The sequence below is a fragment of the Ambystoma mexicanum genome, chromosome 2q, assembly GCF_040938575.1.
Source record: "Ambystoma mexicanum isolate Mex_15411 chromosome 2q, UKY_AmexF1_1, whole genome shotgun sequence".
Classification (NCBI taxonomy): domain Eukaryota; kingdom Metazoa; phylum Chordata; class Amphibia; order Caudata; family Ambystomatidae; genus Ambystoma; species Ambystoma mexicanum.
The window spans coordinates 764,881,116-764,894,083 of record NC_090924.1 but is presented as its reverse complement, the minus strand read 5'-3'; the positions used below and the strand labels follow the sequence as shown (position 1 = coordinate 764,894,083).

Genomic DNA, 12,968 nt, shown 5'->3' with positions numbered 1-12,968 from the left:
TGATTAGTGAACCTTTTCTTGTGTCCTTCCCGTTGTTCTGTCCATGCGGTCAATAGGACGAGCGTTTCGTAGGATTCGTGCAATTTTATCGGTGTCGACAACCCTGCTCCCATTTTTATCGCTGTTAGAAGACCAGACGACGGACGTCCAAAGGATCCTCTGATTGCTGGTGAGATTTCCACTGCGAAACCATCTAAACTGGGTTTCACTTGAAGCCACGTCTCTTGGAGGCATATAATGTCTAATTGACCTAGATCAATAGTTCCAGGTCTAGTTAGATGAACGTGCCCCCTTGTGTTCCATGAACCAAGAGTGAAGCTTTTCGTTCCGTCTTCAGTTTCTTCATGTCCTAAGCTTGTTTTTGTGGATGTCGACGTTTGTTTTCGTTGCTAATTTTCCGAATTCAAATTTAGTACCGTTTTTATCCAAGCCACCGGTCCAGTTCTTGGTGCCTTTGTTTTTATTTTTGCCGGAACGGGCTTTCCCCACTTCTCCTTTCCGCCCGAGGAACATCTATGTCTCGGACTTGGTTGTTGTTTATCGCATCTGGAGTCCCTTCTGAATCGGTGTCTAAGGTTACTTGTCTCTGTTCCCTGTTGCTCATTTCTTCTTTGTCCATGGCGTTTGTTATTTTCCACACTGGTTCTTTTATGGTATTCTTTTCGATGTTTATCGTGGACGTAATCTCTTTCCCTGTTGTAGCCGTCAACTTCCTGGTTTTTTCCGATTCTATTGCCTCGATAACACTCATCTGTGCGTGATATATCACGGTTTTTCCTTTCGCCTTGTTGATTGCCATAAGGATCTAATTTCCTTGTTTGATTATCTGAAGTAATTTCTGTTAATTCAAGCCCATTTTTTTCCATCTCTCTGCCCACAGTTTTGTCCATATTTTGTACACATTCTTCTTTCAAATGGATGTATGCCTTTGCGGTTTTCCCTCTATGATAGGGTTCCACTAGCATGATGTCTTCTGTCCTTATTTTTTTTAAGGACTGCATTGTGCTCATTATTTTCAGTAATGTCCTCCTGTTCAGGATCATGTGTCCTCTGTTCGGATCTGCTTGGGTGACTTTGAATATCCGTACTTGTTTTTCTGATTTATTTGATCTTGTTTTTTCGTTATTATCGTTTGATTTTTGATTTTCTTTTCGATGAATCGATGGTTGTCGTTTTTGTTTATAATCTCTTGAATAGTTGTCAATGTCTTCCTTTTTTTCTTCTTGTATTACCATTTCAGGCTTTTGTTGTCTTCCAATGTTTTTTTGTTTTTTCATGATTTCTAACATTGGTTTATCTTGTACACTTTCTTGTTCTAGTTCTTGGTTATCCTGACTGACCTCAATGACTGAATTTTCCGAAGCTGTCTCCCAATGTTGGGATAAATTCATCATATTTGTGTCACACATGAAGTCTTCTGTCGATCGTGGGGAACTCATCTTATTTTCCTCTGTTGCCCATTCTTGCGTATCTCTTTGGCTATCCTTTCGACTCTTTTCTTTTTGTTTATTAGAATTTTGCTGGTTTCCTTTTTCTGCCATCGCTTGTTTTTGCGCTTTTTCTTTGTTGATTAGTTTTAGTAGGACAGGAGGTTTTTTCTTAGCCTTAGTACAGAGTCCTGATTTAATTGGGTATGGCAATTGACCACTTGTACATGAATCCTTCTCCTCCTTATCTAGATGACTTTCTTCCTTCCTTCTCACCGAATCCTCCATTTGTCTGTCCAGGGGGGATTTTCTGATTTTTTCTTCTTCTTGATTTCTTATCGTGTTTAGACTCCTGATTTGCTTTTTTAATGCCTCCACTTCTTTTTCCCAATCTTTTTGGTGATCCATAGTCTTGCTTTCTGTTGCTGTCATAAAATTTTCTATGTGTGTAATTTTTGCAGACATCGAGGCTAATATCGAAGTGTTGTCTTGAATTCCTTCTTTGATAGCCTCGTATAGTTTGCAGTATGGGGCTAAGGCAATTGTTATGGCTGACATGATGGTCATGAGATCTGTCTTTTTATTTGATGTTTCTTTCTGCGTTATAGTAGTTTTTTCACCCAGCCTTTCGTTGTTTGTTGATTTTAGCATGGTAGGTGTTTTTCTCGGGGTTTCCATTTCTTCCAGAAAAAGACTTTCTTTCAGTCTGATTTTGTGTATTTCTATCTCTGGGGACATTTGTTCTCTGATATCAGCCCCGCTCTCTCTTAATTGACTCTGTTCCTTTGTTGCTCTTTCTTTTACAGCGGTCTGTTCTGGTTGACTTAATTTTTGTTGCCCTTTCGCCCCGTTTGGCCGCAGATCAATTAGCCACGAGTCTTTCTCTTGTTGGGTTTGATTCGGGAGGATTGCAACTTCTTCTCTGATAGATGCTTGTATGTTTGTTAGTAACTTTCCTTGTGTTCCAATCTTACTTTCTTGAAGGATATTGACCATCTTATCAGTCTGTTGGCTATTTTGGCTGCGTTCTTCAATTCCTAGTGTTTTTTCTTGTTGTTCTTTCAACATACTCTGTCTTCGAAGTTCATCTCTTTCTACTATTTGACGTCTAATTTCTAAGGCCGCTTTTTTTTTCTCCATCAAGGCTTTCATTAATTCCAGATTCAGTGAGCCTTCCTGGGCTGTTTCTGGTTCTAGTAGATGATATCTATTTCCTTGTACCGGGTCCGTCGCCGCCTCTAAGATTTCAGCGTCAGATACCTCGATTTCTGAGTCCCGTTTCCGTTTCTGTTGGTTAAAGAAAAAGGCTTTTAAAGTTCCTGAAATCGAGGGTGGTGGGAGTCCTTTATGTTGCTTTAAACGACTGTTTTCTCCTGTCAGGTTTAATGTAGCCACTTTCTCGTGGTTGCATTTGGTTGTTTTTATTACATCGCTATTTTCTTTATTTTTTCTTGGCCACTCTGTTTTGTTTAAGTATTTTCCTTTTCTGTTTGGCCTTTTGCTCTTTTCTCCCCAACTCCATGTCCGAGTCTGACGACGTAGATTCACTTTCTTGCGAACTTGAATCTGTTTCTCCTTTTTCATTTGGTTCTGTAGTGGTACTATTTATCTGATCCACGATGTTATTTTTTTTCTCGCTTACTATTTTTACTTTGTCTTCTTTATTTAGAGTCACATTATTTTTTTTTTTCTTTGTTGCTGGTATCTCAACTTCCATTGGGTTCTGTGCACTGTGGATCAGAAGCTGGGCGAAGTTCGCCCTAATTGTCTCATGTGAGCTTTCCTGAGTTTTCTTGTTTTCAAGGTTTTCTTCATTTGAAAGTTGGAAAGCCCCCTCTTCCCTTTCCACGGTGGTCCCTGACGTTTCTCCTGCTTCTAACACGTTTCGCTGGTCCTCCTCACTGCATCTTGTGATCGGCTGTGCGTGCGTCTTTCCCCTGGGATCAGTGATGCTGGAACTTCGTTGAGGGTCCGTCACTGTCGGCCCTACGGCCGCCAGTGCTGGGAACCCACTCGCCCTGCCGGCGGAACTCGGAATGTTGGATGCCTCTTGTCCTGGTAGGTGGTTTTGGTCTATAGACAACTTTTCATGAGGTTTGTACTGTTCATTTACTCCGCTCACCGCAGAGGGAAGATTTGTTTCAGTGAATAATTTTGTCCCCGATAGGGCTAACTTTCCTGCCTCTTTTGCAAGCGCCTTCCGGCGAGCTTTTAGGGCTTGTGTTACTCTGTTTATTGCCGGGGTTCCTTCTTCGCTCTCGACAGATTTTACTTTTGGCTTTTTTAGGGGGGATTCTTCAACTTTGTCGCTCCTCAGCCAGCGCCGAGATTGTTCATTATCCGTGTCAGGATCGCCGGTTTCTCTTGCTTTTTCTGGGATTTCTTCAATTTCTCCTTCATTGCGGCTTTCCAGATGGGCCATCACTGCAATGTTACGTGGACCGTTGTTTGCAGTCGTCTAGGTCCGGACCCTGCAGCCTCCGCACTAGCAGACTCCCGTTTTGTTTTTCTAGTACAGTTCGGCGAGTTTAGATGCTGGACTGACGTGAGTTGCTGTTCCGAATGGGGATCAAAGAGATATTTTCTCCGCAGTCTCCCCAGGATGCGGTGGCGCACACCAGCTGATGGGCTTGTCTCCTGCCGGGCTTAACGCCGCGAGGGTGGTAGCCTCGTTCTTTTGAGGGCGGCCTCTGTCACGTGATGCGTCACGTGGCCGCTGTAGCCCCGCCTCCTCCAGGAAGCGCAGGCAAGCCGACAGGAGCTTCGTTCCTGCTAGCAATGCCGGGTCGGGTCGGTAAAAGTGAAGATTCCAAAAAAGTATGTACACTCTTTCTAATCGCCGGAGCACAGCGCTCGGGCAGTAGCCTCGTTCTTTTGAGGGCGGCCTCTGTCACGTGATGCGTCACGTGGCCGCTGTAGCCCCGCCTCCTCCAGGAAGCGCAGGCAAGCCGACAGGAGCTTCGTTCCTGCTCGCAATGCCGGGTCGGGTCGGTAAAAGTGAAGATTCCAAAAAAGTATGTACACTCTTTCTAATCGCCGGAGCAGAGATTTAGGACACTAAAAAAGCATGATGGTACCCGTTGGCCTACCTGGGTATGTGAGTGTTTCAAAAACCTAGATGGTTGGATTAAGGGTTACAGAGTAAATACTTATGAAGGAATGAGAAATCTTGTTATGTTGGAGTCTATTTTTGATGTCTGCTCTCCTGAGCTTAGACAGCACTTGGCTGATTCTAAGGAGGTAGATCCAAAGAAGCTAGCTAAAGCTGCTGACTTGTGGGTTGCCAACAGGGCTACTAAAAAGGACTCTGGGGCTACTCAGAAAAAGGATGAGGGGGAAACAGCCAAAGAAAGATAACCAAGAGAACTCTAATACCTCCAATCCAAAAGAGGGCCGCAAACAACAACATAAGGGTAAACCACAAAAGAAACCAAATCAGGCTAGTGCACCATCTGGACCCAAACCAGATGAGGTCAGAACAAACCCCCATTTATCAAAACATTTGGGAAATGTTATGTTTGTGGGTCAACTGACCATGTGAAAGGGGATCCCAGATGCAAGGGTAAACCTTCAGGGGTCCATACTGTCTCCTTAGCCTTCTCCCCAGAGGAAGAAGTACCTATGGCAAGTGGAAACATTCACCTTCTGGCTGATGAACCCATGAGAGTCTCAGCTAGTGTTTCTTTAGTGTCCCTGGGTTTGTGGGAACAACAGAATTTAGATGTCTATAATTCCATCCCAGATAATACTAAAGAATATTATAAAGATAGTGTTCTTGTGAATGGTCAGGAAACCCCTGCCATCAGAGACACTGGAGCCAGCATAAATGTGGTGGATACATAGTTTTCAAGGTGGAGGATGTTGCTAAGGCACCCAAACGCCTCACCAAGTTAGATGGAGGCCCTGTGCAAATGCTTCCCCAGTTACCAGCTCTCATCCAGTGTAATGATATGACTGTCAAAATACCTGTTAGTGTGCAGAGTGAAGAGCCTGGGAGTCCCGTTGGGTAATGACCTGAAAACTCTTGGAGTTGTGTCAAACACCCCCAGGCCTCCCAGTAAAAGGAAACAGGAGCTCACTAGGTCTGCAAGGGAGAGAACCTTGAAAGGCTCTCCAGAGGAGTTGATAGAGGAAACTATCATTCCCACTCCACAGGAGTTGCTCACTGCTATTTCTAAGAAAACAGTGGCAAAGGGGAAACACAAGACCTCCAGGAAAAAGTCAGACAGCACCCCTGTGCTACCAACAAGGACATCACCAAGATTGTCCAAAGTCACACCTGTGACTCCTATACCTGCTGAGGCAGAGTGTGAGGTGCAACCTTGTGTGGTTGAGCCAGTATCTGAAGAATCAGATCTGGAAGAAGACACTGTCTTAGTTGGAGATCTTGACCATGTTGACCATCTTGAGCTGGAGTCTTTACTGGCAGAAGGTGGACCCAACAGGGCAGACTTTAGCAAAGGACAGAGAGAGTGCCCTACTCTTGAAGGTCTTCGACAAAAGGCTGCTAACCAACTTGATGGGCAAGAAGTTGGAAAGCATAGGTTGAGCTGGGAAGATGGAATCTTCTACAGTGAACCAACTGAGTCTATCCCTGGGGACTGCAAAAGAATTGTAGTGCCCCTTGCAAACAGACTCCAGTTCCTACAGTTAGCCCACGAGATACCTTTGGCTTGTCACTTGAGCTTCAAGAAGACCAAGGAAAGGCTCTCTCTTTACTTCTACTGGCCTAAGATGGGCTCAGAAGTTAACAAATTATGTAGGAGCTGTCACACTTGCCAAACCTCTGGCAAGAGTGGAGCCAAGAATGTGGCATCACTGGTGCCTCTCCCATTGTTGGGAGTTCCTTTCGAGAGGGTGGGCATTGACATTGTCGGTCCTCTTGACCCTCCCACCTCTTCAGGGAACAGGTTTACCCTGGTTGCAGTAGACCATGCTACAAGATACCCAGAAGCCATACCTATGAGAACTGTTACGGCTCAGGCTGTGGCTAAGGCTCTACTTGGTATTTTTTTACCAGAGTAGGGTTTCCTAAGGAAGTGGTATCTGACAGGGGATCCAATTTTATGTCACACTGCATGCAAACCATGTGGAAAAACTGTGGTGTCACTTACAAGTTCTCTACAGCCTACCATCCACAGACAAATGGACTGGTAGAGAGGTTTAATCGTACTATGAAGAGCATGATGGGTGCTTTAGAAGAACCCCTTAAGAAAAAGTGGGACCTTCTACGGCCATGCCTTCTCTTTGAATATAGAGAAGTCCCTCAAGAGGGAGTGGGTTACAGTCCCTTTGAACTTCTCTATAGCCATCCCGTCAGAGGTCCAGTCCATTGGCCCTGATCAAGGAGGGTTTGGAGAGTGCTCCTTCCCCCAAGCCAGTCAGAGTGACTGACTACGTGATAGGTCTCCGGAGGACAATGTCACAGATGATGGCAGAAGCAAGTGATAACTTAAAAGCAGGTCAGGCTCTGGTCAAACATTGGCATGGCCAGAAGGCCAGCATGGTTGAGTTTACTCAAGACCAGCTTGTATTAATTATGGTGCCAACAAGGAAGAGGGCCTTGCAGGACAAATGGATAGAACCCTTCAAGGTTGTGGGCAAACTTGGAGAGGTGAACTATTTGGTGGACTGAGGCAGACCTAAGGAGGCTCTCAGAGTCTTTCACACCAATCGTTTAAAGGCTTATGCCTCGAGACCAGAAGTAGGAGCTTTGCTTCTAGCTTCAACTCAAAAGGAAGAGGAGAGTGAACCTCTACCTGACCTCCTCAGAGGCCAACCTTTAGATGAACAGATAGGAGTTAATATCTCTTCCCAGCTGACTTCTGAACAACAGGAGGAGTACAAAGTTCTGTTGAATCAGTTTGCCTCCCTATTTTCACTATCACCAGGCTTGACCCATTGGGGCCAGCATGATATTCTCACGGGTGACTGTTTAACTGTGAAAAACAGAGGTTACAGAATGTCAGAGCATGTGAGATCCCACATCAAAGGAGAGGTCAACAAGATGCTTGATCTCGGAGTTATAGAGCCCTCTACAAGTCCATGGCCTTGTCCAGTTTTTCTAGTACCAAAGGCAGGATCCAAGGAGTTGAGATTCTGTGTGGACTATAGAGCTCTAAATGCAGTGACAGTCACTGATGCCCATCCTTTGCCAAGGACAGATGAACTGGTGGATAGACTTGGTTCAGCCAAGTACCTCAGTACATTTGATCTAACCTCAGGCTATTGGCAAATAGCACTGACAGACCATGCCAAGGAGAAAACTGCATTCTCCACCCCGGCAGGCCTCTACCAGTTTAAGGTTATACCTTTTTTTTTTTTTTAAACTTCTTTTTATTATTCAGCGTGGCAGCAAAACACAGGCGAACAGCGCAAGGCAAATTCAATATGAATACAGGAGTACACAAAATAGGCATACAGAGGTTGCATCACATAGAAACATAACCATTGGGCATCTTTATAACCTGGCCAGGATGTCAGAGCGCTATGATAGGGGCGAGGACCCGAGCCGGTGGGGGGAGGCAGCTGGGGCAGATGCATCAGGTGTCGTATTCAGATCAGACATATAGGCTGGGAATCTGAGCCAGATATTCCTAGGTCTGGAGTGATTGGGCTGTAGGTGAGACCAGGCTTCCTCAGAGTCCGAGGCCCACGTGACCGCTCTTAGCCATTGGGCACGGGTGGGAGGTGAGGGGCGAAGCCAACATAGAAGGATGGATCTTACCGCGAGAAGCATGCAAACTCCCGCTAGTTTTTTGGAATTCCGGGAGAGGCCTGGGAGATCATGGAAGAGGCATGCCACCGGGGAGGGATTGATGGGGTGGTTGAGCATATCAGATACCGTTGAGCAAACCGCCTCCCAGAACTGTGAGAGGCGGGGACAGGACCAAATCATGTGGATGTAATCGGCAGCATCCTGACCGCACCTGGGACAACTAAAGGGGTGATCGCTGGACATGCGGTGCAATCTGATCGGAGTGTAGTGGAACCTATGTAGAACTTTAAACTGAATCAGTTTGAAACGGGCGTTGAAAGACACCCGGTGTATGCGTTCACACAAGTGTGCCCAGCGCTCATCAGACATTTCCACACCAAGATCCGCCTCCCACGCCCGCTTCAGCTTAGTGAATTCTGGAATAGATCTGGACTGCAGCATAGTGTATAATCTAGATATTTTACCTCCAGTGGGTGAGGGGGAGGTGAGTTCCTCAATGGCAGGGTCATCCGGTGGTAATGCTGGAAACATCTGGTAATTACGTTTAAGGGTCCTGCGAAGGGACGAATATTGGAGCCACACACACTGGCCACTCCTCAAGGACAGTGGGAGGTCAGGCCACTCAACAAATATACCTTGCTCAAACACATCCCGAAGCAACTCATATCCCGCTTTAGCCCAGCGGCAAACCATGGCTGGTGGCACTCGCGGGACCCCCGGAAGAAAATTCCAGAGAGTGAGGTTGCCATGGAAGGGGTAAGCAGTACTGGTCAGCCGCCATGTTTTCGCCAATGCAAGGGATGTGCAGGCAATCGGACTCTGTGAGTCCAGTGTCAGGGGGGCGGGTTGTAGCACCAGGGAGCGAATGTCGCGTTCGTAGACCGCCAGTTTCTCGAGCCTGACATGTGGGGGGGGGTCCGTTGTGTTAAACCAGTAGGATGTATATTGGATTTGGGATACCAGCCAGTATTTAAGGAAATCAGGGGCACCAAAGCCCCCGTAAGTCATAGGGGTAGACAGGGTATCAAGTTTAAGGCGGACCGCCCCCGAGTGCCAGAGGAAGGAATTGACTGTGCGGGTCAGTTCGTGGAAGAAGCCCCCCCCTGGCCATAAGGGAATATTGGTAAATCTGTACAGTAGCTGGGGCAACACCACCATTTTCAGTAAACCTATTCTGCCCGCGAGGGATATTGGGAGTTTGTCCCAGACTAGAACTTTGGACGACAGATGTGTGAGGTACTTCTGGTAGTTCTCCTTGAAAGTCAACGCTTGATGGCGCCTTACCTCTATCCCCAGGTAGGTGATTGTAGACTGAGCCCACGGGTAGGAGATTGCACTCCGTAAGTGGGAAGAGTGGGAAGAGTGTGGATTTCGAGCAATTCACCTTAAGGCCCGAGATTCGACCAAAGTGAATGACATCCTCCAGTATGGGGGGTAAGTTGGCAGAGGGGGAGCGTATAAACAACAGTGCGTCATCAGCATATAGGGACACTATGTCCGCCTGGCCCCTTAGTGCGGAGACCTCTGTGTGCATGGGATTGGCGGAGCATATCGGCGAAGGGCTCTATTGCTATAGCAAATATCACGGGAGAGAAGGGGCATCCCTGTCTCGTCCCCCTGGCGATCTCAAAGAGAGGGGAGCAACGGTCGCCGGTACGGACCCTGGCCACAGTATCAGAGTAAAGCAATCTAACCCAGGAGAGAAAGGAGGGGCCAAATTTACAGCTCTCGAGGACACGCCACAAATATCTCCATGAAACCGAATCGAAGGCTTTTTGCATGTCTAGCGTGGCAGCAACCGCCTGTAGCTCGGGGCATATTCTATTAATTATATTAAAGAGACGCCTTAGGTTCAGAGAAGTAGAGTGACCTGGGATGAAGCCCCCCTGATCTGGGTGGATAATAGATGGCAAAAAGGGGGCCAGCCAGAGCGCCAGTGCCTTGGCATATATTTGGACATCACAATTTATAAGTGAGAGCGGGCGGTATGAACCGCATTGGGAGGGGGATTTACCAGATTTAAGTAATACTGTAATTGTGGCTTCGCGGAGTAAGGGGGGAAATACACCGGCCTCAACCGATTCCTCCCAGAGAGGCAATAGGTGAGGGAGCAATAGTGATTTATAGCGCTTACAAAATTCGACAGGAATACCGTCCGAGCCGGGGGCTCTCCCAGAGGATAAGGAGTCCATAGCATCCGAGAGCTCCTCAAGCGTGAGTGGGGAGTCGAGGGAACCCGTGGTCTCCGAAGAGAGAGTCGACAAAGGAAGAGACTCGAGAAAAGAATCGATCTCCGCCACCGATACCTCATCTGAATTGGAGTAAAGGGCTTCATAGAATGTGGAAAATTCCGTATTGATGTCCTGTGAGGTGACAGCCATGGAGCCATCAGGTCTCTCAATCCCAAGAATATGCGGGGACCCCGTCTCATGATGGATCAGTCTCGCCAGAAATCGGCCAGGGCGCTCGCCCTCACCGTATCTCCTCGCCATGCCAGGGTTATCCAAAAATGTATGTTTGCGCTCTGCAAGGGATCGGAACTTGTCCAGCTCCGCCCCGATATCCGCCAGGGTACCCGGGGTGGAGTGAAGTGAGCATTTAGCCTCCAGGGTTGATCATTTAGATTCACTCTCGGCGAGGTCTCTCCGGATCGATTTAAGGACACCGTTCTCCTTTGATAGCGCTATCACTCGAATATAAGCCTTGAAGGACTCCCAGAGAGTGGCCTGTGATGGTACCGAGCCCGTGTTTGTCACGAAGAACTCCCCGATAGACAACCCGAGCTCGGAGAAAAACTCCAGGTCCAGAAGGGAGAGGGGCTTCAACCTCCAGCTTCGAGTACGGCCGGGATCCGGCCCCCAACCTATGGTGATGGTTACAGGAGAGTGGTCAGACAGGGTTCTGGGGAGGATCATTAACTGGATGACATTCTTAACCAATTCGTTGGAGATCACCCATCTATCGATACGGGAATAGGAATCATGGACTGTGGAGTAGAAAGAGTAGATACGAGAGTCCGGGTAGAAAAACCTCCATGCATCAACCATGGCGAGATGGGGTAGGGATGATAGTGCAGTATAGGCTGCCCTGGAGAGTTGACGGGGGTTGGATCCAGATTTATCGAGGGCTACATCAAAAATAGTGTTGAAATCACCCCCCCCCCCCCAGAGGATAGGGACAAGGGGAAAGCCATCGAGGAGGGAAGTGACCTGTACATAAAAATCCGGGTCATCTATGTTAGGGCCATAAATGTTCAGCAGGACTACTTCTTTGTTTTGGATCAAGGCATGAAGCAGTACATATCTGCCTTGGGGGTCTATTTGTGAAGAAATAGGAGTGAACTTGAAGCTCTTATGGATAAGGGTCATAACCCTGCGGCTTTGGGTAGAGAAATCAGTGAAAAATCTATGGGGACCCCAAGTCTTGGCAAATCGCATACACTGTTCCGTGCGGGCATGCGTCTCTCGTAGAAAAAAGATCTTGGACCCATGACGCTCAGCCTGCAACTGGATCTGCCTCATCTTTTTGTAATTGCCCAACCCCCGCACGTTCCAGCTAATGAAGGTCAGATCACTCTCGCTCATAGATGCAGTGGTATTGGTAACAGAGAAAATGTTAATAACCAACTGGCCAGTCTAGTAGCCCTGTGGCACCAGTTCCTGAGTATTGCCACGCAGTCCGCCTTCGCTGCCAGCGTCATGTTATCCATAACATAACCCCCAACAAGACCCACATCCCCCCCCAAACAGAGGGATGATAATCCCAAAACCCCCCAACCACAACCAAACCAGAGGCATCAGCGCCTGGGGGCCTGTATGCCGGACTGGCGCGACACTCCGGGCAGCAGCAGGTCCAAATAAAGCCAAAGGTGCCTGCAGTAGGAATTTGCATGTAACTTGGACGGAGTTTTTGCACATATTGGTGTGGAACAAATTTGTAAAATGAAACAAACCAAGCAGATTACAGAATGGAAGATCAGTGTAGCCCCAATACGGGGAGGAGACCGGGCCTGGCGTCTCCCCCACCGGACAGAAGGATAACTGTAGAACAATCATCAGAGACGGGGGGGATAAGCCGGGGAAATATTCGTCTATAAACTTGGAGGCCTCCTCAGGAATCGTGAAGAACAACACCTGGTTGGCATGTTCTACGTGAAGTTTGGCGGGATAGAGCATGGCATATTTGACTGAATGGTCTCGTAGTTTACGTTTCACCGCTTGGAAAGTCTTGCGTTCACGTTGAACGGCCATCGAAAAGTCCGGGTAAGGATGAATCCTAGCGCCGCCCAGTAGTAGCTCACCCTTGAGTCTCGCGGCCCTGAGGAAAGCATCACGATCATGAAAGTTAAGCACCCGGGCTATGATGGGTCGGGGTGGAGCCCTGGGTTTGGCTTTGGCCGTCAGGGCTCACTGTGCCCCTCTCTATAGCAAAGTGCGAGGAAAGCTTGGGTGAGTCAAGGAGCGACAGTAATGTATGCTCAACAAAGTCCTCCATTGGTTCATGAACTTCATTCTCGGGAACACCGATAATGCGGAGGTTGTTACGCCTTGATCGCAATTCCAAGTCCTCATTCTTCTTTTCCACATCGAGGACTCGGCTGGAGAGAGCGACGACCTCAGAGCGCAAGGCACCCAGTGCATCTTCCGCGGAGCCCACCCGCGTCTCGACCTCCGACACTCGGCTATCTGTCCTCTCAATGTGGGCCTTAATAGAGGATATAGTGCCGTTCATATCATCTAATTTTGAGTGGAGTGCGGTGAAGCCCTCGCGGATAAAGTCCATCATGTTTTGGGGTTCCGGGGCTGCGACGGACGACGAAGCGA

At 47.7% G+C, this 12,968-nt stretch overlaps 1 protein-coding gene across 1 annotated transcript; it reads right to left on the bottom strand.

Moving 5' to 3' along the window:
* Positions 1 to 389: 389 nt before the first annotated feature.
* Positions 390 to 2,567, bottom strand: LOC138568804 (trichohyalin-like). Its single transcript, XM_069646577.1, has one exon. The coding sequence runs from the start codon at positions 2,565 to 2,567 to the stop codon at positions 390 to 392; it is 2,178 nt and encodes a 725-aa protein (XP_069502678.1).
* Between the last annotated feature and the right edge of the window lie 10,401 nt (positions 2,568 to 12,968).

What these genes read in the sequence shown, in the direction of transcription:
- LOC138568804 (XM_069646577.1), bottom strand. Translation starts at nt 2,567, where the DNA reads ATGGAGAAAAAAAAAGCGGCCTTAGAAATTAGACGTCAAATAGTAGAA.